The sequence below is a fragment of the Siniperca chuatsi genome, linkage group LG7 (assembly GCF_020085105.1).
Source record: "Siniperca chuatsi isolate FFG_IHB_CAS linkage group LG7, ASM2008510v1, whole genome shotgun sequence".
Classification (NCBI taxonomy): Eukaryota; Metazoa; Chordata; class Actinopteri; order Centrarchiformes; family Sinipercidae; genus Siniperca; species Siniperca chuatsi.
In genome coordinates this window covers 5,538,571-5,560,653 of record NC_058048.1, presented here as the reverse complement: position 1 = coordinate 5,560,653, position 22,083 = coordinate 5,538,571, and the positions used below count along the sequence as shown (strand labels likewise).

The 22,083-nt window shown below is 40.3% G+C and overlaps 1 protein-coding gene across 2 annotated transcripts; it reads right to left on the bottom strand.

Moving 5' to 3' along the window:
* Positions 1-10,489: 10,489 nt before the first annotated feature.
* Positions 10,490-20,888, bottom strand: ywhae1 (tyrosine 3-monooxygenase/tryptophan 5-monooxygenase activation protein, epsilon polypeptide 1). 2 transcript variants are annotated; one of them, XM_044201878.1, is made up of 7 exons: positions 20,638-20,888; positions 17,966-18,165; positions 17,038-17,144; positions 16,419-16,625; positions 15,294-15,430; positions 13,873-13,924; positions 10,490-11,685 (listed from the first exon to the last, which is right to left on the bottom strand). In XM_044201878.1, the coding sequence occupies exons 1-6, from the start codon at positions 20,699-20,701 to the stop codon at positions 13,917-13,919; spliced, it is 723 nt and encodes a 240-aa protein (XP_044057813.1). In that variant the 5' UTR covers positions 20,702-20,888; the 3' UTR covers positions 10,490-11,685; positions 13,873-13,916. The 2 variants fall into 2 exon arrangements, with proteins under 2 accessions (XP_044057813.1, XP_044057812.1); XM_044201877.1 differs by lacking the exon at positions 13,873-13,924 and having other exon boundaries at positions 20,638-20,886.
* Positions 20,889-22,083: the final 1,195 nt, after the last annotated feature.

The window sequence follows — 22,083 nt, the reverse complement described above, 5'->3', positions numbered from 1 at the left end:
CGCTGCAGCCAGAGGATGTTGCCTCTCCAGTTGAGGGATCACGGGGAGGATATGGAGCTTAGCCGGGCCTGAGATGGATGTCACATGCAGAGGATATGTGTCTTTTGTCTTACTGTGAGTGTGTGCGCAAGATAAAAATGTGTGTGCTCATAGGGAGTGGTAAACACATTTGTGTTTTGAATGAAAATATTATACCATGCTGTATGTAAAGGTGAGTTGATTTCCTTTTTTTAATCCCAGAGTACTAATAAAGGGAGTAGTCCAGTTCAGTGGTTCCCAACCTTCTTTGAGGTACCCCCACAGGCCTGTCACATGAGCTCCTCGAGTACTCCTTCACAGACACCACCGTCATGTTTTATTTAACATTATTAATTCTATAAAAGTGGATATTGTTACAATATTTTTGCCAATTGAATTGAACTGTCAATGTTTAGGTCGGTTTAGCCAAGTTTGCATTCGTACTACTTGGAGTGGCAGAATTTGGACGTTTCAACCATTTATCCATTACATTTAGCTGACAGTTTTAACAATATAAGGTTATTACTTTAAGCTAATATTTTAAACTGTTTATCATTACTTTTAGCTAGCTATTTGAACTGTCCATCCATTGTTTTTAGACTTCTCTGCATGTTTGTTAACTAGTTTTCACACATCTCAGTTGTAAGTAGTGCTCAGGTGTTACAACTGACTCAATATGGAGATGTTTATTTCTAAATCAAATTGTAATTTCTATTTTTTTTGTCTTATGTCCATGGGCAACACTGCAGAAGTACCCCCTGAGGTACAAGTACCCCTGGATGGGAATCACAGGTCCGCTTCATCTTGTTGTTTGCCCTTAGCTCCTATTAGATCATTGATGGCACTGTGTCCAAGTTTTTAACATGGCACACACACCACACACACCCACACACACACACCACAGGGCTGGTCAGAACAGGGTTTCCTTCTGGACCCAGCATCCTGCCTCAGACATTCCCAGTACCCGCCCAGTAGATTTGTGTGTGTGTGTGTGTCTGTGACGTATGTGTGTGTTAGTGTGTGTGCATGACGGATCCCACTTGTGCTTCCCTTAGGATATACAAGCAAGAGGCACGCGTATGCACACACTTTCTAAAAACAAATAAGGGACTTGTTCTCTCGTAGCAGTGCACTTCCTATCCCCAAGGACTAGACCAGCTAGGGCCTTTACACTCAACCCATACACTGATTCAAACACACACCAAACTGACAGAAGGCTGGTTTCCAGGGTGAAGGGGAAAATGTGACACTGCGGCCGTACATTTCTGTCTTTGTGACAGGAAAATATAAACAGCTTCACTCAATAAATATGCCTCGTTTGGATGATCTTCCTGACCTGTCTGATGACTCCAGACCCCTCCCTGCATTCCTCTTTGCTCACTGTCAGCATTGTGGGACTCATCCAGTTATTTGTGCACACTCTGCAATGTGCCTTTTTAAGGGAGCTTAAATCGTTGATTTAATGGGGTCAGAAACCTAAAAAGCTGAAAACCATTGCTATAGAGAGTAGTAAGAATGTGCACGTGTGTGTGTGTGTGTGTGTGTGTGTGTGTGTGTGTGTGTGTGTGTGTGTGTGTGTGTGTGTGTGTGGTGCTTTCAGTTGTCATGTTTTTAGATTTCCAATACTGGTAAGAGCATTGAAGAGCAAACAAGTTAGAATGTCAGCATACATTCTGTATTGCTGTCAGCCCAGGCTGACTGGCCTGCCTTGTCCCACTCCTGTGAGCTCATTTATTGGCATTGCTTTAATAAAGTCAGTCAACAATAATTCAAACTGTGATCAGCAGGACACAGCAGTATGAGTTGGTTTCCTTGCTGAGGAGTTGGAAGGCGTGCAGCCTGTCGCCTGCTGCTCTTCCTCTAACAGCTCACTGTGGCTGCTCCTTTTTGTTCCCTTCCTCCCATATAAAAATTAAAAAGGATCTGCTGTCAAAAAAATGCAGAAAATTACTGTAGTCTTTTGTATACACATTTTTGGTGAACGATGGCGGTTAGCGCTAACCTCAGTGACAAATACATTGTGTTTCCTGTGGCTTCTTCACAATAAAAGCCACCCCATGTTTGTCCAGTTGAACACTTTTAATGTGAAGCAGCAGCAGCAAATGTTCTGTTTGGATTAGCAGTACCTTAATACACCTCTTAATAGGGTTGGAGGAGAGTGAACAGTAAACATTGACGCTGATGTCAGTCAGATAAAATTACAAACAGTGACACTAGATTACATACATGCATTGTTTCCTGTGAATCCCTTGATTGTAGTTAGGCAATTTGAATACAGCGTGAAAGGGCGGACTCCGCCACTAACAATGAAACTACTATATAAAGGTAATTACAGAATGTAAACACACTGTATGGCTATTGCTGAAAAAAGACTGGCCATAGATAGTATATAAAACTGGGTTTGATTCCATACATATAACTTTAAGGTTATATGTGTCAAAGTGAGGTTTGGGAGGAGGCTCCACATTTGCCTCTGGCTAGGCCCCCAAAATCACTAAGTCTGCCCCTTGTTGCTCAACATAACACTGGGCTGCAAAGCTGACAATCTCGCTGCTGTTTTTGACTATGAAAGCACCATTTTTCCAGTGATACATCTGATTTATTTTGTGTTTAGTGACAAAACCTCAGCTAAATGTCTGACTATTCGGTGTAAAAGCATCTGATTTGCACACTAGCTAACATATAAACATCTTAAAGCTGCTGTAAATATACATTAGTTCACTGCGTTTTGTAGTTTACTGTGTCGCAGTCAGCTCCATTGAAAAATTCTGTGTCAGTTCGTCTTCATCTCTTTGTCAAGTGGCCCGGCCTTGTTACCTGTGTATTCTGTTGGATTTAGCTTCTGTTTCCTTGGACCATGTCTGGATTTTTGGGATTCTGTTTGTTGCCTGTTCCTTGGGACTTGTTTGCCTTAGTTGGACTGCTTCACTGGTGTTGACTACTGCCTGCCTGATAACCCTTGTAAGCCTTCAATTCTTGATTAAATCATTGAACTGCACCTGCTCTGCCTCTGTGTCTGTGTTTGGGTCCAATCCCTGGTTTCCCCTGCTACCCTGCTTGACTTTATGCAACAGACTTTCACTTGAAACGTATCTTGGTTAAAATAAGTATTAAATGAGCCGCAGTATTTAAAAAAAGAGACATGCTATGAACTTGCATATTCTACGAATGAACGTTTGTCTTTCAGTGTGAGTGTGGCACAGGATTTGTGTGGAGGGGCATTGCTGGCTGCTGGTGAGGGAGGGGAAGTGACAGTGTCACACATCCTTTGACCTCTGACCCCAGCTGGAGGCATTCCTGACAGCCTGGCATCAACAGGAAACCTGTGGCCTTGACACACACACACACACACACACACACACACACACACACACTCCACAGCCTTGCAGCAGACACGGCTCTGCCCAGTTCTATTCTAAAATAAGAACACATAGTTTGAAAGTGATTGACTTCCAAGATAAACACATTATTGTTGCTTAATGTAGAATGAAAGTGAAATGAAAGAATGCAGTGACCACAAACACAGATCATTTGTAGTGAACAGGATCCCACAGAAGTGCATTTTGAGAGCTTGTGAATACAAACGTAACTGAACACACACATTCTAGTAGTTTCTTTAGCTGTATATTGATATTTATAGTTACAAACATTCATGTTTATGTATGCGGTTTGTTTTATAGTTTCTAGATACAGAGATGAATACCTGATGCCAAAAAACAAACTTAATGATGAGGAATTTGAATACTAGAAGTCAAGTTAGGCTTTGGAAAGAGAACATTCCACTACAGTTACTGTAGATTCATGTCACAGAACGGTTGTAAAAGCACTTGTTTTCCTACATTCCTGCCTAGATCATCACATCTGTTATCATACTAAGACTGTGGAGATTACACCTCCTTTCCTTTCCTTTCTACTGCCTTTGAGAAATATCTGAGGGCTCACAGTTGTGGATGGCAGGTCAAATGTCACTTTTTCCCTCGTAGTGCTGCATTACAAAGGAATCTTCTATTTATTTTGCGTGTGTGGTGTGTGTGACCATGTGCTTACTTTGCTTCAACAGACTGAAGAAGATGAGACAGGGGCAGCTCCTGCCAGAGACCCTGGGAACAACCTGACAGTGTCAACACACACACACACACACACACACACACACACACACACACACACACACACACACAGATATGGTATTTTCAAGGCCCATACAAAATTATCTGACTCACACTACTAACAGCTGTGATAACAACAATAATCTAATAATAATTTGACTTTTTTAATTCCATAATCATAATTATGATAATTATAATTGTACTGTATACCTGGGGGTGGATTCAACTACTAGAATGAACTAAAATAAAATGAAATAATGTATTTTATACTAGTTAAGCTTTATCATTATTATTTTTACATGTATATACTTACATTACTAAAAAGTCAACACTGAGCTCATCATAAGCAAGTATGTGAAATATAGGTTCTGTGGCTATTACATCACTTCCAGGGGCGTGACACAGCATATTCAGCAACCTTGCTGCACCTGCACCCCTCCTTTAAAAAAAGTGTTTTTTTATTATTATTATTGTTGTTGTTGTTTATATTACTATTGTGTATTAATTCATTAGGCCTACACTTGAATGACAACTGAATGTGTCCCAGTTTGACAGTAGCGCCTGGAAAAATGTGGTTTTGGGTCAATGTGTCTTTGAGGAAGAGTCATCCATCCTGTGTTTAATGTTTCTTTCTTTTTTCTTCTGTCTGGCATTGTAGAGCTCTTAAGCTATTTAGAATAGTATCATATGAGAGGCAAATATATTTGGATCCTAATTAAAAATGATGCAGAAGGTGAATTATCAGAAAGTGCCCAACTTTACCACAATTCACCCTAATTAACTAGCTGTTTAATCTTCTTTTTAAACGTTTTATTTTCATTAAATATTACTGTATTTAGCCATGGTGGCTGTATTTAGGGGTATTAGGTTAGTTACAATGGATATTTCTGCATTTTGAGTCAGTTGTAACACCTGCATTACCTGTGGCGATTTAGAGTGCGAAAACTAGTTAGCAAGCGAGCAGTGATGTAAACAGGTAGCTAAAAGTAATGGAGTAGTGGTAGTAATCTGGATGCAAAGGGACCAAACCGACGTAGACATTTACAGTTCAATTATATGAAAATGTTACTGTAACAAATGATAAAGCAACTACTCTTACATAATAAATAGCGTTAAATAACATCCAGCTTAAAATCAATTCAAATGAACTCATTTGGAACAAGCCGGTGGTGTCGATGAAGGTACTTGAGTTCCTCTGACACTGGGCTGTGGGGGTACATTGGACTAAAAAGGTTGGGAACCAGAACCACTGTGATTCACAGATACAGTATCAGATGTTTAATAAGCCGGTATACTGGGTTAACCCACACACCTTTCCTGGAGTCAGTCCTGTTTGCTAGAGAGAGAGAGAGAGATGGATTGTGGGAGCATAACTGTCGCACAGATACACTGAAACACACACTTAAATTCATGTTTGAAAGGCGTGGGGCAGGAAGGTTGAATCTGTAGTTCACAGGGTCATCCTGCTGTAGCCTATATTTGTAGTACAGTCCTGTAACCAGATCCCACACGGAGACTCAGCCCAGACTAGATCAGACCAGGGCTGAGTAAATCTCACAAGTGTTGCCTGAAAATAACCCTGGCTATTTATAACTGCTGTCTCTGCAGCAGAAAAGGAAGTTCATAATATTTCATTGACGTTTGTTCCCTGGGTCGCACTCTGTGAGCAGTAATCTTGCTCCGACAACAGAACGCTGCGGTAGTTTCCAGTTTCCACAGGAAGGCAGAGGAAGCCAGAGGACGCCGATTAGGCTGCAGATGTAAAAGACGAGGCCACTGACTCTACAACCAGAACCACCCTCTGGAGAACAGGCTCCTCAAATATAATGAATGTTCCCTCACTGCACATCCAACACCATCTCCTGTGCAAATATGGAAATTATTTTAGGGCGAGTGATGTATTTCAGGTTAGCTGGGACTTGCTGCCCTCTTGAGGTTTCATGTAACAACAGGCTGCTCAGTGGAGGAGAAACCATAAGGTGCCATGGTAACCAAACTGTCAACAAACCCCCCCCCCAAAGGCTCACGAGGGTCTGTTAGTGTGACAGCTTTTTAGTTTTACATCACTGACTGACAACAGGTTCCGCAGCTTAACCTGAACGAGCAAAATCTCCTTTCACTGTAGATGAATAGTGAAGGGCCCCGGTATAAAAGGCTCATAAAACAGCTTTGCATTGCACACACGTCTTGTACCAGGTTCTCTAAAGCACTGGTTCCCAACCAGTTTTCTGTCTGATGTAACCCTGTCAGATGAACTCAAGTACCTTCATCGACACCACCCATCACGTTCCAAATGTGTTTATTTAAATTGATTTAAAAATGGACGTTACTTAACACTACGAATTCTATAAAAGTAGATATTGTTACAGTATTTTTGCTAGTACAACTGAACTGTCAGTGTTTAGGTCGGTTTGGTCAAGTTTGCATTTGCACTACTACCTTGTGGTGGCAGAGGAGGGGACGTTTCAACGATGTATCCATTACTTTTAACAGCTATTTCAGTCATTTCTCCATTGCTTGTAGCTATCTATTTATTACTTATTTATTCATTCAACCTTTCATCCATTGCTTTTAGCTTACTTTAGACATCTGTTTGCTTGCTAACTAGTTTTCACAAACTCTCATCTGCAACAGGTAGTGTTCAGGTATTGCAACTGACTCAATGCGTGGATATATATATTTTTAACAAATTTTAATTTCTTTTTTCTCAAATCAGTTGAGCTACTCCATAATCTTTCCACCCTAAAGCGCCATGTTTAAATAGACCATATAAGAGGTTGAAAACAACCATCTCACAATGACTCTATAAAATACTCCAAATCAGTAGTATCACCACAGGGAAAAGCGTATCTTCTTGTTTTGCTAATGTGTGAAAAGCAGAAAGAGCTTGTGGCCTGGTGTGAAAATGATGATGCAGAGCAGAGAAATGGAAGAGATACGCTGAAAGTGAGATGAACCCTTTTATCAAATGAACATGTGTGACAGGGAGATAATGTTGCTGCAGACCTTCAAATCTGGTGGCAACCTTCACCATAAGGGCAGATCAAAGACTGGCAGTTCTAAAAGTGAGAAAAGAGACATCAATAAATCATTAATCATCATTATTAAATTCATTGGAACAGTGTAATTACTGTAATGACACAATTTCTGAGATCATTAGCAGGCTCTACTCAAGACTAGATTATCAATTGGGCATAACTGCGGGCCCTAACAGCCCCGGGTTTACTGTGTCTGTTGTTTTTGGTCATTTGATTACTTGCACATTTGTTTAATACTAAAGCAGATACATATAGATAGATATAGATTCAAGTAAAGTTGTGTTTCATCAAATTACCACAAACTAACTGACACGAAGATATCCCAGACCCGGCAGTGTTCCAGTATAGTAGTGCTGGTTGGTTTCTGGTGCATGGTACTTGATGGGAACATTGCCAACGGCTAGATTTCGCTCCCAATCATGCCAACATTGGCCTCATAGTCTGGCAATAATTATGCCAAAGTGTCACAGTTTACTGCTAGAATAGTGCAGCAAATGGATGGAGCTGGGTATGTGGCATCCTGTTTATTCACCTACCCCTCCGGAAGACATCCTGTTATCCACATTTGGATGTCTGTCAGATGAAGACAGAGGACTAACTCCACCCAGTTGTCAGTCCACTGATATATGATCTCCAGGCTGACCTTCTCCACTTCTCATCAAAAACACATCACTAAGCAACAACACGGTGAAGTGATTTGTGGGAACGTCCTCTTGTTGTGTGTCAGATTTGACCTGCAGAGGGCGCTAGAGGAGCTGCTGCACAACCATCCAGCCAGAGGGTGAAGTCTGCTCTGCACACTGAGTGCGAGGGGAAAGATGAATGTTTGAGTAAAACATAATGAATAAATAACGATAAATACCCCTATATATAGACCCCTAAATCAGATAAAAAGGAATTAAGGGCTTGCAAATTATGACAAAAAATCTCTGCCTGCTGCCTCTTGCCTAGTGGCTGTCAAAAGAAAACCTTTCCTCTATATTTCTCCCTCCAGATGTGGATTGATCCTCCTTGTCCTGCTCTGTCACAGTGCAGTAGACACCATGCACACTTTTAGAGAGCAGGTTTATCTTCCATCTTGGGTGTAAAGTGCCTTGCTCAAGGGCACCAGAAATATGCCTTTGGAAACTCTTTGCTCTCTTCACTTTATTTTTTTGTCTTCCTCCATCAGCCCTCCTGCCTCAGGCATACCTGCTGTATATTACATACTTTAGATACATTACAGAGCTTCTGTCCTGTTTGTCAGGCGACGATGGAAGCTTTTAAAATGTTTGACAGGGACACAGATGGACTTGTAATTCATCTCACATCAACATTTTGCTGCCACTTTCTGCCTGACTGTGAATCACCATAATCACACCTTCACACACCTTATGTTTAGGAAAAGTAGACGCAACAATTACAATGAATGGGTTTCAAAGAAAGTCCTACCAATAATATTTAGACCAACAAGACTAAGAGTCTGTAGACACTCGAGCAGCTCTGTGAGGCTGCAGCGCTCATTGAAGGGAAAACCAAACTATCAGACGGATAAAGTCTTAGACAAATTGAAGTTGTGACCTGATGAATGTGCTAGATTACGTCAGGGGATCACCAAAGTTCACAAGGACCATGAATGTCTGCAACACATCTGATAATCCATGCAGTATTGGGACATTTCACTCCAAATCACAAATGCCATGCTCATGGTGGCGCTACAGGAAATGTCAGGGGGATCATCCTCTGGGGACCATTAATATCTGTACCAAGTTTTGTGCCAATTTGTCCAGTATATGTTGAGATATTTCAGTAGTTAAGTGAAAATTTGGACCTGCTGGTGGCGCTAGAAGAAAAGTCAGGGGATCACCAAAGTCATTACGATTTATCCTCTGCGGACATTGAATGTCTCTAAAAATGTCATGGCTATCTTTCAAATAGTTGAGATATTTCAGTTTGGATCAAAGTGGTGGACCGACCGACCGACCGACCACTTGTCATCCCTTGAACCATGCTTGTATCTGAAAGTTCAGAGGCTCACCAAAAAAATTGTGGTTCATCCTCTTTGGAGCACAAACATACATAACAAAAAAGATATAATGGAATGTAAAATTATATAATGGAAGTTCGCCACAATAGCAGAATGATGACATCGACTGAGGATGTCACTGGAGAAAAGTGCAGAAATGGAAAGAGCTCATCCACGGGGGAGCATGAGTGTGTGTGTGTGTCAATTTCAAGGAAATCCTTGCCCCTTACATTTGAACAGATTTTAAAATTCCTCGTGAAACTTTGGGCTGATAGTTTTGCTAGATATAAGGTTAGCGGGGCAGTTTCATCCTCTGGACTGTCACAGCAAATACAGTAATTTGTTCTCAAGATACCTTTTCATGATCCAAAGTTAGGGTCAAGGAGAAAGTCTAACCTGATACAGGCGCTACACGAAAGGTTGATGGATCCTGATCAGATGTCTTGATCAGAGTCACTCCTCAGCAGGAGGCAGCTGCAGCAGTTCACACTGCAGGAAGGAAGTCGTTTTGTCTGTCTGACTTGCTCCTCCACTTTCACCTGCGAGTCTAAATTTGGGCTAGGCACCGAGCACAGGCTGTTATTATGGGTGATGTAACAGTAGAATAGGCCGCAACTGCTAGAGGTTACAAGCAACTGAAACTAAGGAGGCAAAAGGTTAAGGTTTCAGGGTCCTCCCAGAATGAGTGAGTGCTTGAAAAAGAAATAGCGTAGGCGATAAAGGTGGGTTTCATGAGCATGTATTAATCACTAATCCATGATTAAACACGGTGGCAAGACAAAATACAGTGAAACTATCTTTGTCTCAGCCACACAGAAACATCTCTGTGGAAGTCTTGACGATTACTCTGCGCATGTCACCAGACATCTATCACGTCTACCATCAGCTGCTTACACAGTAGCAGCAGCTACACTGTCACAGCACAACCACAGGCATTACGATTCTCAAGCACTATAAATAGAACATATAAATTTATGATTACCCTCACAGTTGCCAACTCAGATTCCAGTAGCAACATCTGCTCTGTGTGGCAACACTGTGCTAAGGTTCATCTAGTTTTGGGCTTTTGGAAAGCCAGTATTGACACCGAATTCCTTAACGCCGAAGAAACACCTATGCTAATGTATACAACTCATAACAAGGTTGTAATGCAAATTTGAACAGCCTGCAGTAGCTACGAGCACTAACAAGATTCCCCAGGACAATTTAATTTCATTCATTACCTTGTTTGAACAGTTCCATGTATAATATTTGTTCCCTGAGCTGCAAAATCACTGTCTTTGAAAAGGCAAACAAAATAATAAAGGTGACAAGTCAGTTTGTAATGTTTAATTTAGATTGTTTAATGTTAATTCCATGCTGTGTTTCAGTAAGAACGATACAGATTCCCTGTCTGTGGCTCCAGTCAGATATCCAGTAGTACAAATCAGCTCCAAGTTACACATAATGAAGCAAAACAAGAAGAGAAACAAAGGAAACAGCAAAGAAAGAAAACCTCTGAACCTAGAGGAGCTTTAGTAAAAAGTAGGGGAGAAGCAGCAGAAAAGAATATGTGTTAACTCATGCAAGCACTGACAATCTTGATTTTAGGGCTCTGTGTCAAGGAGCGGGGCCAAATTGAGACTTGTCTTTTACACAAGTGAGAAATCTCCCAAAGTTTTTTTTTTATTTATTAAAACCACCAGCTAGCGATAAGTCACCCTTCAGAGATTCAGCATGTGTGCACAGTTACAGTATTTCAGCACAAAGTACAGTCCAAGGACAACTACAAAAACATAACAGAATCACTATGGTGTAAAAGTTAAGCACTTCTTTGCCCCACGTGGATATCTCGAATTTTGCTAACTTCCTCTGAAAACCTAAGTTAACAAAAAGGGCACTTGTAGTTTTCCAAATTGCTCATAAAAAGGTAAAATGATTCGCATGACATTTCACTAAAAACAGAGATAAAATAGCTCCCATAACTAATAGTCGACATTATCAGTAATAAAAGTTAATTTCTGTAATTACATTAAGAAAACAATTCTCAATACATCCTGCAACTGATAAAAATATTGAAGAAAAAGCAAAAAACAAACAAAAATACAATAATGAAAACAAAGATAACATTTCAGAACCGCTTGTACCAGGACAAAAAAACAAAAACAATCCAGGGACTCTTTCTTTACTTTTGTCTTTCTAACATTGTATTTCCTGTCTCAATTAAGTGGTATTTACTTGAATGATGTAAGGGCTAATATAAAAATAAAAAAGAAGAGAAAAATAAACTTGTTAACTCCGTGGCCCTGCTGGGTCATGGAGCTGCAGAGGTGGAAGAAAGGAAAAGGAGGAGAGAGGAGGAAGAGGAAGGTGACTGAGAAAGGGAAGAGGAGTTGGAGGGGGGCGGATGGAGAAGGACGAAGGTGGGGTGGGGCCGAGGAGTGTGAGGAGAGGGTCTCAAGTTATTGGCTGTTGGTGGCGTAGTCTCACTGGGCCTCATCCTCAACGTCTTGCAGTGCCTCTTTGTTCTGTTCTTCACCTGGTCAAGAGAAAATGGCGTCAGTGTTTGTTTTTTGAAACTCTTCAGTTCGACTTATTCAAAAACAAGCTTCCCATCCTTAATGGCGAGTGAGAGGCAGAAAGGCTTAACATTTCGTAGGAAAGCCAATGAATTCAAACAGTTAAATTACAAACCTTGGGGAATTCAGTTTGGAAACTGTCCAAGAACAAAGCTAGGGCCATTATTTTCCATTTTTAGAAAATACAAAATACTGGAATTAAAGAACAGGTGAAAGTAATAGATAATGAAAGAAAATTAAAGAGCTTGACCCAATTCAGCCCTTCATTTGTGTTTTTCCCCCCATTCTGTCTTCACTTTCTAAAGGTAGAGGCATTTTCTGAGCTGTCATTGCCGTAAGAGGATCTTGTTTACTGTGACCGGTGAACAGTGGTGGACAAAGTATTCAGAGCCTTTACTGAAGAAAAAGTAGCAATACTACAGTATAAAAATACTCATTTACAAGTAGAAGTCCTGCATTTAAAAAAATCTACTCAAGTAAAAATGCAGAAGTAGTATCTAAAGTATTTAGAAAATATTGAAAGTACTCATTATGCACAAAATTGCTTGTTTGATGGTGTTACATTATAAATAAATACATAAGACGTTACATCATGGGACTATTATAACCGTTGCATTAAGTAAGTGTGTAAGTAGCCTTGTATTGTTGCAGCTGGTTGAGGTGGAGCTTTATATACTGTTATACTGCAGTTTAATTTAAAATATCCCCACTCAGTCATTTCTTAAAAACATTCAGTCTTAAAATCTTTATTTTCTTAACAAGTAAAGTTTCAACCTGTTTTACTCGTATCACCTAGTTTTAAAAAATGTTGCTGAAATAAGTCAATGTAGCTTGAAACAAGAAAGAGTAAGGCACAATGCTGCACGAGAATTATTAAAAATGAAACTTCATTTTACAAAATACTTGAAACAAGTTGATTTGCTTTGGAAATAGGCTGGAATATTCTTACAGCACTGGCACACTTTCATAAGAAAATAATATTTTAAGAACTCAATTACAGACTAAAATGACTGGATAAGGAGATTTTGTGCACTGAACAATGCAACATATTTTATAAGGTGATCATAGTTTTGTATGAAAAATCTTAATCTGCTATGTTAATTATAGCTGTCAAATAAATCATGTGGAATAAACAGTACAATACTTGCTTTTCTAATGTAGTGAAGTAGACGTATAAAGTAGCATAAATTAGAAGTACAAGTACCTCAAAACTGTACTTTAGCACAGTAATTAAGTAAAAGTACTGTTACTTTCCACCACCGCTGGTGAACAGTGTCTTCTTGCAGTAGGAAAAACAATCTTTGGATATGTGGGAACATACACTAGAATCCGAGTGAAATCTGTTTAAACTGACCTGCTCCTTTTTTCCCTTCTTCTTAAATCTGAACTTTTTCAAGTGGAAATCTTTAAAAATCCTTAATTATCACCTGGAAATGTCCGTCAAAATGCATGCTGAACCCAAATGTAACTTTCACCAGTGTTTGGGGTTGAGTGTAATGTGGCATCAAATTGTGTATCACAGTCACTTATTCAAGTACAGTGATTAGAAAACTGACAGTGTGAAAACTTAATAGAGGTCAAACAGTGGGGTAAAAACAGTGAATAGTGTTGAAATCGATCAAGTCAGTTGAGCTTTTACACAGAACTTCACACATGCAGCTACTGTACATCGGACAACTTCAACTTGGTGTTCTTAATGGTGAAGGCCAAATACTTTACGATTTGAACTGCATCAACATTGATTTTTTTGCTGTACATGTCCTAACCGGGGGCTGCATGTGTTAAAATGGTCGACTGAAGTCGTACAGTGTGCAAGTAGTCTAACATGCCAATAACAGGATCTAAACGTCTGTTCCTTGGTGTACATACAAGTTTAACAGGCGACTAAGTGAACACACACGCTATACAAACATAAGTCAAGCTCAGCTGAACTATCTAAACTCAAGAAACCCTGTTTTAACTGACTGTGGTGGGAAGACCAAAGATTACAGTTAATAAAAAAAATCCACCGAATGAGTGAGTGACAAAGCAGCGGCGAGTGGACTGAATTATTAAACCACGAGTGAGTTAGTGTTGAGAGGAAAAAGAAGGCAGCCACACACACACACACACACACACACAGCAAGGCTTGGGTGAGCAACACTTACAAAGTACAGTTAACATGGGAAATGAACAGTCAGGTTTGTTTCCTTTAGGACTCTACAGCAGAGGGAATGAGAAAAAGACAAGAGAGATGACGAGTCACTGAGAAACAAAAAGTGCTGGTGGATGCTCTGCAACACAGCAAACGCAAACTGCTGGAATGAATGGAGGAAGAAATAGAATGAATCAGATAACTCTTTCAGCCAGATCATTTATATTGAAATCACGATTAAAATGTTTATATCACAAGAGCCGTGATTTTATCTTCCATAATTAACAGTGTCTGAACACGTTGCAGTTTGTGGTGGCGACAATTTAGCAGCTATAAAGACAATCTCAGGCAAACTCAGCTGTAGCGTACTGTTGTCTTTTTTTTTTTTCGATTTATAAAAGACCAACAGAGGGGGTGAGTCTTTGTCTACATAAACATAAATTTCAGGTAGCTTGGCAGGAAGCTCAGCAGTTGTCGAGTGCAAATGGCAGACAGCCGGTAGACAGAGCTGTCGGAATCTTCCAATTAAACTTTTAAGCGCATCATATCGATGTGAGCGTATAACCTTAAAAGCTCAAAATCAGGACCTCCAGTACTCAGGGCTGTGAGGCAGCTCGTCCTGTTGGTCTGTAAAGCTAACGTTAGCTCAAGCAGCTAAAGTGCAGAGCTGTCAACAGCAGCAGTAGGGGTTGTCAGCCCGATATAAACATTGTCAGATTTGTTGTAGCCTCCTAGAGTGGTCGAACACTGTAAAAGCACGTTCCAACAACAGGAGTAGCCTAAAACAAATCTATCTCGGGCATGCAAGCAGCGTAAAGGCAAACACAAAGGAATGAAAGGAAACCGGAAATACATAGCCCAACGAGAAAAAATAAAATCCCATCCAATCACAACTCATTACTTGAGACTGTTCACCAATTGCACCGGGTTCAGTACACAAAGCTGTGTAAAGAGCCAGGTTAGACCGAAGCTTGTGAGCACAGCTGTAACAGAAGTCAAAGGGACAATCTCTTTTGATAATTTTGAATTCCTATTTAGCTGACTGCTGCCACTATTATGTGAGTAATATCGTGTCATAAAATGTGATGAGAAAGCTACAGTCATCAGTTAGATGTATGGATTACTTTTCCTTTTAAAAATGGAAGTATATATTATTAATATTATATGCTGGCATTCAGCGTGTCTTGCACTGCCAATGACTGGAACAACAGAACATCAATCAAGCTGCTCGCAGTATTAAGGCACGTTATAAATCCAGTGTAAAAAGGTTTTAGGCAGGTAACAGGAGATGAGTGAGTTAGTTCATCAGTGTGTCAGCATCTAGTCCTGGAAGAAGAGGTTCTGCAGAGACAAACAGGTAGACTGCAGACACAGTACAATTTGAATACAATGACCTAGATTGGTTTTATGAATGGGGGCACCATGGTATCTTACCCTCTCCCTGCATATCTGAAGTCCATAGTGTCAGGTTGTCACGTAACAACTGCATGATAAGTGTGGAGTCCTTGTAGCTGTCTTCACTCAGTGTGTCCAGTTCTGTGATGGCGTCATCAAACGCAGCCTTTGCCAACCTGAGCAAACACACTTCTGTTGAAATCACTTCATACTTAAGAGAGAGTTACTTATGAACTTGAACTGTAACAGAAAATGTATTCACACTCAAGATTTGACTGGGTATTTTACAAGCTGCTACTAGGTACCTCACATTAAAATAAGGTATAGAGATGTATACTACATTATCCATCTGTGGCAGTGATTGTGTTTATGGAAGTCAATTCTTGTTTGCTTGCAAGGGGCTCCTGTTGCATGTTCCTTTATGTATATGTGAACATAAAGCCAAAGCTACACAGGAACGGCTTGAAAACAACAATGTTAATTTCCTAAAGTGGCCAGTCTAGCTCTTATTCTACTCCAGAATATGTGGCAGGACTTGAAAACTACTGTTCAATCACTATTATGCAACCTGTCAGAGTAAGAGCAATGTTTTAAAGATGAATGAGGAAAAATGACAGTGCACAATAGGTGCCACTACTAAATACTGACTTGGGAGGGGATGAATACTATTAACCATTTTGTGTTACATACTTAATTTAGATTAATCTGTAAAGCTTTGTTTTATTTAGACAAGGTTTTTTTTTAATTGATCCAAGTCAAAAGAAGCCTAATTACACCCACTGTGATTTAATATTGTCATACAATAAAACAAAGGAGTCAAAGGGGTGAATCCTTTTTAAAATGAACAAAAGGGTTTAAAGTTTCAGCCCCACTCTTCAGAACAATGGCCATGGTGGGGCAAAAGGCAAGAACGTCTAGTTATGCATGGCAACTGGGGAGGATTAGTGAAGGTGGATTAAAAACAAGATGATAGCTAAGTTCTTTATTGTCAGAGCTCCTACGCTTTGGATCCTTTAAAAAACAAAAACAAAAAACAAAAAAAACCCCACCTCTTAGGATCAAGTTTTGGAAGGTGCTATGTAAATAAAAGATGATACTCTGATTTACCATTGTTGATGAAACTAAAGAGAAGCACTAGAGAAAGTGTATTGCAGAAACAGTAACCTGCAAGCGCGGTCAGGTGAGTTAAGGATCTCGTAGTAGAAGACGGAGAAGTTGAGGGCAAGGCCGAGGCGGATGGGGTGTGTGGGTGGCAGCTCCAGCATGGCTAGATCTGTAGCAGTTTTGTAGGCCACCAGGCTGTTCTCTGCTGCCTCCTTTCTGTTGTTGCCAGTGGCAAACTCTGCCAGGTACCTGTGGTAGTCACCCTTCCTGGAATTGGGGAAAACAAAAGTGGCCACAAAATTAACTTTCACTACTATAGTGTTTTCTTTGGATGAAAGTCTTAAAGTGTATGATAAAATTACAAGTTAATTGCTGCGCTGTTATGGTCTTGATGGCGCTAGCTGTGCAACTTAATACATGAGCCTTCACTTTATACACTGTAAGATATTCTTGAAAAGTGTCCCATTTGTGAACTTCCCTGATATTGCCATGTTTCCTCAGCTACTTTATCAAATTCACTGACCTTTTCTGTCTGGAGTTTACCTCTTAATTTTCCATATTTAACCACACGACTATGTCAAATAACACACAAGCACAAAAACTTACTCATTCTGTGCAAGAACTGGAGAGGGTTTATTTATTCATCTAATAATTTACATTCAGACCACAAAGCTCTTACATTTTGTTGTAGAAGACCTTAGACTCTCCCATTACGGCAGAGGGGAGTAGGTGCCTTTCCAGTGCATCCAGAATGTCACCACAGATTGACTTCAGCTCCTTCTCAACCTGCCACCAACCAAACAAACAAAATACAGACGATCAGCATTTTGATCATTTCCCACTGAAGTTCTCCCTTGTGTCCAAGTTATATTTCCCGCTTCTGCGTGGGTGTAAAGGCCCATGTAAAGTAAATTTTGTCATCTGCCCATGTCCGAGGGGGTCAGCGCAGACCGTCCAGATGCTGCCAAAAACGTACGACCGTGTGGACTGTATGTGTGAATATGTCTGTGTATGCAGTACACCCACTGCAGCTGTCTGTGTTCTCTTTTGGACTATATCTGCCTTTCTAAACCCCAAGCTAACTACCTTGTTATGGTCTGCTAGTAGCTCCAATATTTCATTTTATTAATCCAATTTAGATGTTATTGAACGCTCACCAGGTGCTGTGATAGTGATAGAATAAACGTGTCTCCCAAGGGATTTAGAGAACGACTAACAAAACGAAGGTGCAACAGCAGGATTACCCATCTCTGAATCCCATTAGGTCATTGACAGCAGTCCAACTGCCTCTCCCATCTCTCTGACACACTCTGGCCTCTCCCAGATTAACAACCAGCTCTCATTTCCTTTCATAAAAGCAAGTGAGAGTGGAGGATTTGCCAACTATGACTCAGATGAAGTCTATCCAGTAGCTGTAGCGTGTATTATGAATATGACCAAGTGATCTCACATTAGCACAGCACATCTGAGATGCTTTGGAATGAGAAACATATTTGGGACAACGGGACATGGTGAATCCATGTAAGTGCTCCTGACAGACACTGTCTAAATACAAATGCTAAGCTTGTTTATGGAAAAACAACCTGAGCCTTTACTGAGTGCTTTACCGTTTGCCTGTATTCCCGGATCATCTTCAGTTTCTCTTCTCCGCCCTTGTTCTCTTCCCTCTGTTCGATACTGCTGATTATCCTCCAGGAGGCTCTCCGAGCTCCAATCACATTCTTGTAGGCCACTGATAGTAGGTTCCTCTCCTCCACTGTGAGCTCCACGTCCATGCCTGCCACATTCTTCATAGACACCACCATCTCTATTGAGGAGACACATGTAACACTCCTTTAAGAACTGATATTTTATTTAAATAATGTTTTTCATCCATCTTGCATTTTGAGAGTGCCCCTAACAACTAGCTGTCAATCTTCTCATCTTGTTGTCTGACTAAATGACAGTTTGAGTCTAAAGGTGTGACGTCTGACTTCTTCAAACTATAGCAATTCCATTATTATCCTTTGACATAACACCTCCAAATGACAGAGATTCAGATGTATTCAGGAAAGAACCGATAGAATGCCATTTCCACATACTTTAATTTGACAGCAAATTAAAAGTGCTTCACAAATCCACGAGTTTTCGGTTGGGAAGAAACGTTATGGATGAAGTGTTCTGGGGTCAGGGATGTCGTGCTCAGAGATAATAATTTACAGCTTACAGAGTATGCAAGACAGGTTTAACTCTGACATGACAAAGGGTGTTAAGAGTACATGTTAAGGCAGCTTCCTTACCAACACCAAACCTCCACCTATCCACTGGCAGCAATCCAACAAAGACACATGCACTTGGGCAAGGGAGGGCATTGTGAGTTTTGAGGAAAGTTTTCACCGACCACCGTTGATTGATGCACCATGCACATAAAGTGCTTCTGGTCCTGAGGTTTTTCCACACAGATACGTCGCCCTCAGAGACTGAAGTGCTGAGGGTGCTGCAAAAACCAGGTCCAAGGTTTGGACTGGAGTCAGACAGCCTCTTTAGCATCATCAAAATATAGCTCAAATGCAGCTTTCAACCATCAGCAGCACTTTAAAAATGTGGTTTTGTCATGAGTGACAACTCTGTGCTGTCAGTTTAGTTACAGGCTACTGATGACTAAAACAGCCTACATTTCTCAACTATGCTGTTTTCCTACTGTCATACTGCTTCTCTGACCAGGTGGTGCGGTCAAGATATGATTGACAATGTTGTAATGGCATTACGAAAGTCTTTTGCACAATAGGTTTAATTAAGTCTAACTGTAATGCTGTGGTTTTATTGGCTAAATTACAAATGCATTGCATGCATAAAATATGAAAATCACATCGCATTGAAAAAAATCGAATAGTGAATCTTGCATAAGGATCATGATGCAACAGCCTCTCACTAAATTAAATTACACTTCATCAATTCCGTCCAACATATAAAATTAAATATATGTAATACAATGTAAATAGACCACATTTCAATTATTTCCCATGATCGTTTTTAATAATTAAGAAACACTTAAAGAAAAAAAAAAAAAAAGAGGGCGGGGAAATCTGATGCCTGTCCAAGAAGTTTCCTCTGGCTACGGGACTGCACACACATAAACCAATTACTCACTTCATTGACGTGTAATGTGCCTCTCAGGTTAAAGTGTGGTGGAATTATGTGCCATCACTGCCGGCTGGCAGAATATTAACTTTCAAAATAACGACTAACTTTGTGGGTTAAACGGTAAAAACGTGCAGGCTGGATTCTCTATGAATCTGAGACAGCGGCTATTGTAAATTAGGTAATATATGAATTTCCCACGCTAATCTATGACGCCCCTTTAGCAATTAATCGTTCAACAATATGTTAACATTTGATAACCTACTACAGAAAAACAATATGAATTCGATTATATTTCAGCAAGATTACCACTTAGCCAGTAAACCATAAATCACTCTGTAAATACACTCGGTCCAAATCCCGTGAATGAGTCATGGCACATTCACTTAACGTTACTGGGCAACGTATGACCGATGGCAAAGGCAGCCGTCTAAAAACAGCCTCCACAAGGCCTGTAATGGTATGACAGTCTGTCAGCAGTATACCACAGAGAGAAAGAGGGAGTCATTTTCGCCAATCGATCCGTATAGGGGAACACCCCACTAACTGAACAGCTGCCCTCCCACTCCCACTCACTGCTAACACACAGCAAGCTTCAAGTAGCTAACCTTGCAATTCAGCTAACGCCTCGCTAATGTTAAAGTTGGCTAGCATCGGTGACAAAATCACGCAAAAAAACCCTGATATGTTATTATGGTTACAAAGACAGTAACATGACATGGGTGTTGATTGTAGTGCCCAACCAAGCCAGTGGCTCAAGTGTTAAGATATAACGTTATAGCTAGCATGGTGCAGGGGGGGCAACTCCTGACAGCTCACGCTCCAGTAATCCGCCATTTTGTTGTAGCCCCTTCGCTAACGTTAGCCACTGTCAGTCACATCCGTACACTTTTCCTAAAACAAATAACGTTAGACTTCCTGGCACTGGCTCTTGATTTAATGTCGCATTAGTTTCTCCCAACAAGGAGCCATCCGCCATGTCAATGAATAGTTAGCTGTAAGACGGCGGTCGTAGCCACGTTAGCTCTCTTGTTAGCCACGGCTAACATTGAGCTACATAGTTAAGCACTGCTCTGTTAACGTTAGCTAGCTCGCAGGGAAAAAAAATCCCTGCGGCGAACATGTCCCACTCCGAACCAGCCCTGAAAGTGTGGCTTACCGTCATATCGCTCTGCCTGCTCGGCAAGCTTTGCCTGGTAAACTAGGTCATCTCGCTCTCCCATTGTGTATCGAGATGCAAGTAGAGTAGCGAACTATTCAAAGTGACAATTCTTCAGTGAAAAACACGGTGGTCTGTCAGGTCTATAGGCGGTTCCTAGAAATCAACTGGGTCGATGAGTGTTGTTCCGCCCCACCGGCAGCGCTGTGCTGGGATGGAGTAAAGATGGCGACTACAGCCTCATCAGCGTACTGCACATACGCACATGAATCACCAGCTCTGATACGTCCCCCAGTCATTTTTATTTTTGTAAAGAGAGAACTGTAAGCTGAATCTCTGTAAGCTCGTTTAGAGTAACTAACACTAAATGCACTTTTTGAGTTTATAAATGATTTGTACAGTCATTATGTTACACTATCGGTTGATTATGATCCTTAGTCATTTTCAGAAATAACAGAATAACTGTAAAAAAACAACAAATAATCTGTAAACATCTGTGATGCTGCCTTGTACTCCACGCCTCCAAAGTACAAGGCAATGTGATTGATTGTGGTGCTCAAAGTATTGAAAATAACATACAAAAAAAAAACGTATTGAAAATAACATTTGAAAACCTCAAGAGCAATGTGTCTTTCCAGAAACATTGTCCAAGTAATCTGTGGAGCAAAGACACATTGCTGATGAGGTTTTCAAATGTTGCTCCTCACTGCTTTAATCGGCACAAATTCATTAGGGGTGAATATCTATATTCTTGACACATCTTTCACATACAGTGTCTTAACATTTCAAACGCAGTGCATTGTTACATCAGAACAGCACATAATAGGAACAATAAATCACCACTCCAGGAAAAGTACATTCAGTTGAATGGTCGGGCTGTGGCAATTACTCATTTGGTACACATTTGGAGGTCCTCAACAGCATCCCTATAATTACTTTCTCAAAAATATATATCAATATACTACCTTACATTTAATTTGGAGTGCCCTTTAATTGATCAAAAAAAAAAAAAATAGATGTTAAAACAAATGTTTTCACTGCCAATTAGTTGCCTATTACCTTTACATTAACATTAAAAATAAGTCAAATCCAAGTAATATCAGTAGTTTCTGTAGAATCTCCCTGTGTAATTTTAAACCAATTTTAATTTCTGTTGTAATGTTCCTTTATGTTAATGTTAAAGTTATTTTGTTTGTGCTTCTCAATATGTAAAAACAATGCTGTTAGAAGAATAGTGTGAAAAATCTTTCCACTGGCGATGGCAATGGCAATAGACCTGATAGAGCACTAGAGCACATTTCACAGCAGTTTTCTTGCTAGCTGCACTATAAGTGAGGGAGTCCACATTAGCTTTAGCAGGCTGATGCACATGCTGTTACAACTTGTTTGGATAAATTCCTACTGTACACTGACACTACAGTTACCCAACTTCATACAGTGTTACTA

Bases quoted from the DNA above. Each gene is read 5' to 3' on its own strand.
- ywhae1 (XM_044201877.1), bottom strand. From the start codon at position 20,701: ATGGGAGAGCGAGATGACCTAGTTTACCAGGCAAAGCTTGCCGAGCAG. The intron at 15,431-16,418 runs GTTACTGTTTCT...GTGTTTGCTCAG, and splicing joins TCACCTGACCGCGCTTGCAG to GTTGGCAAAGGCTGCGTTTG. The intron at 11,686-15,293 runs GTAAGATACCAT...TCTCTTGACCAG, and splicing joins TTCAGATATGCAGGGAGAGG to GTGAAGAACAGAACAAAGAG.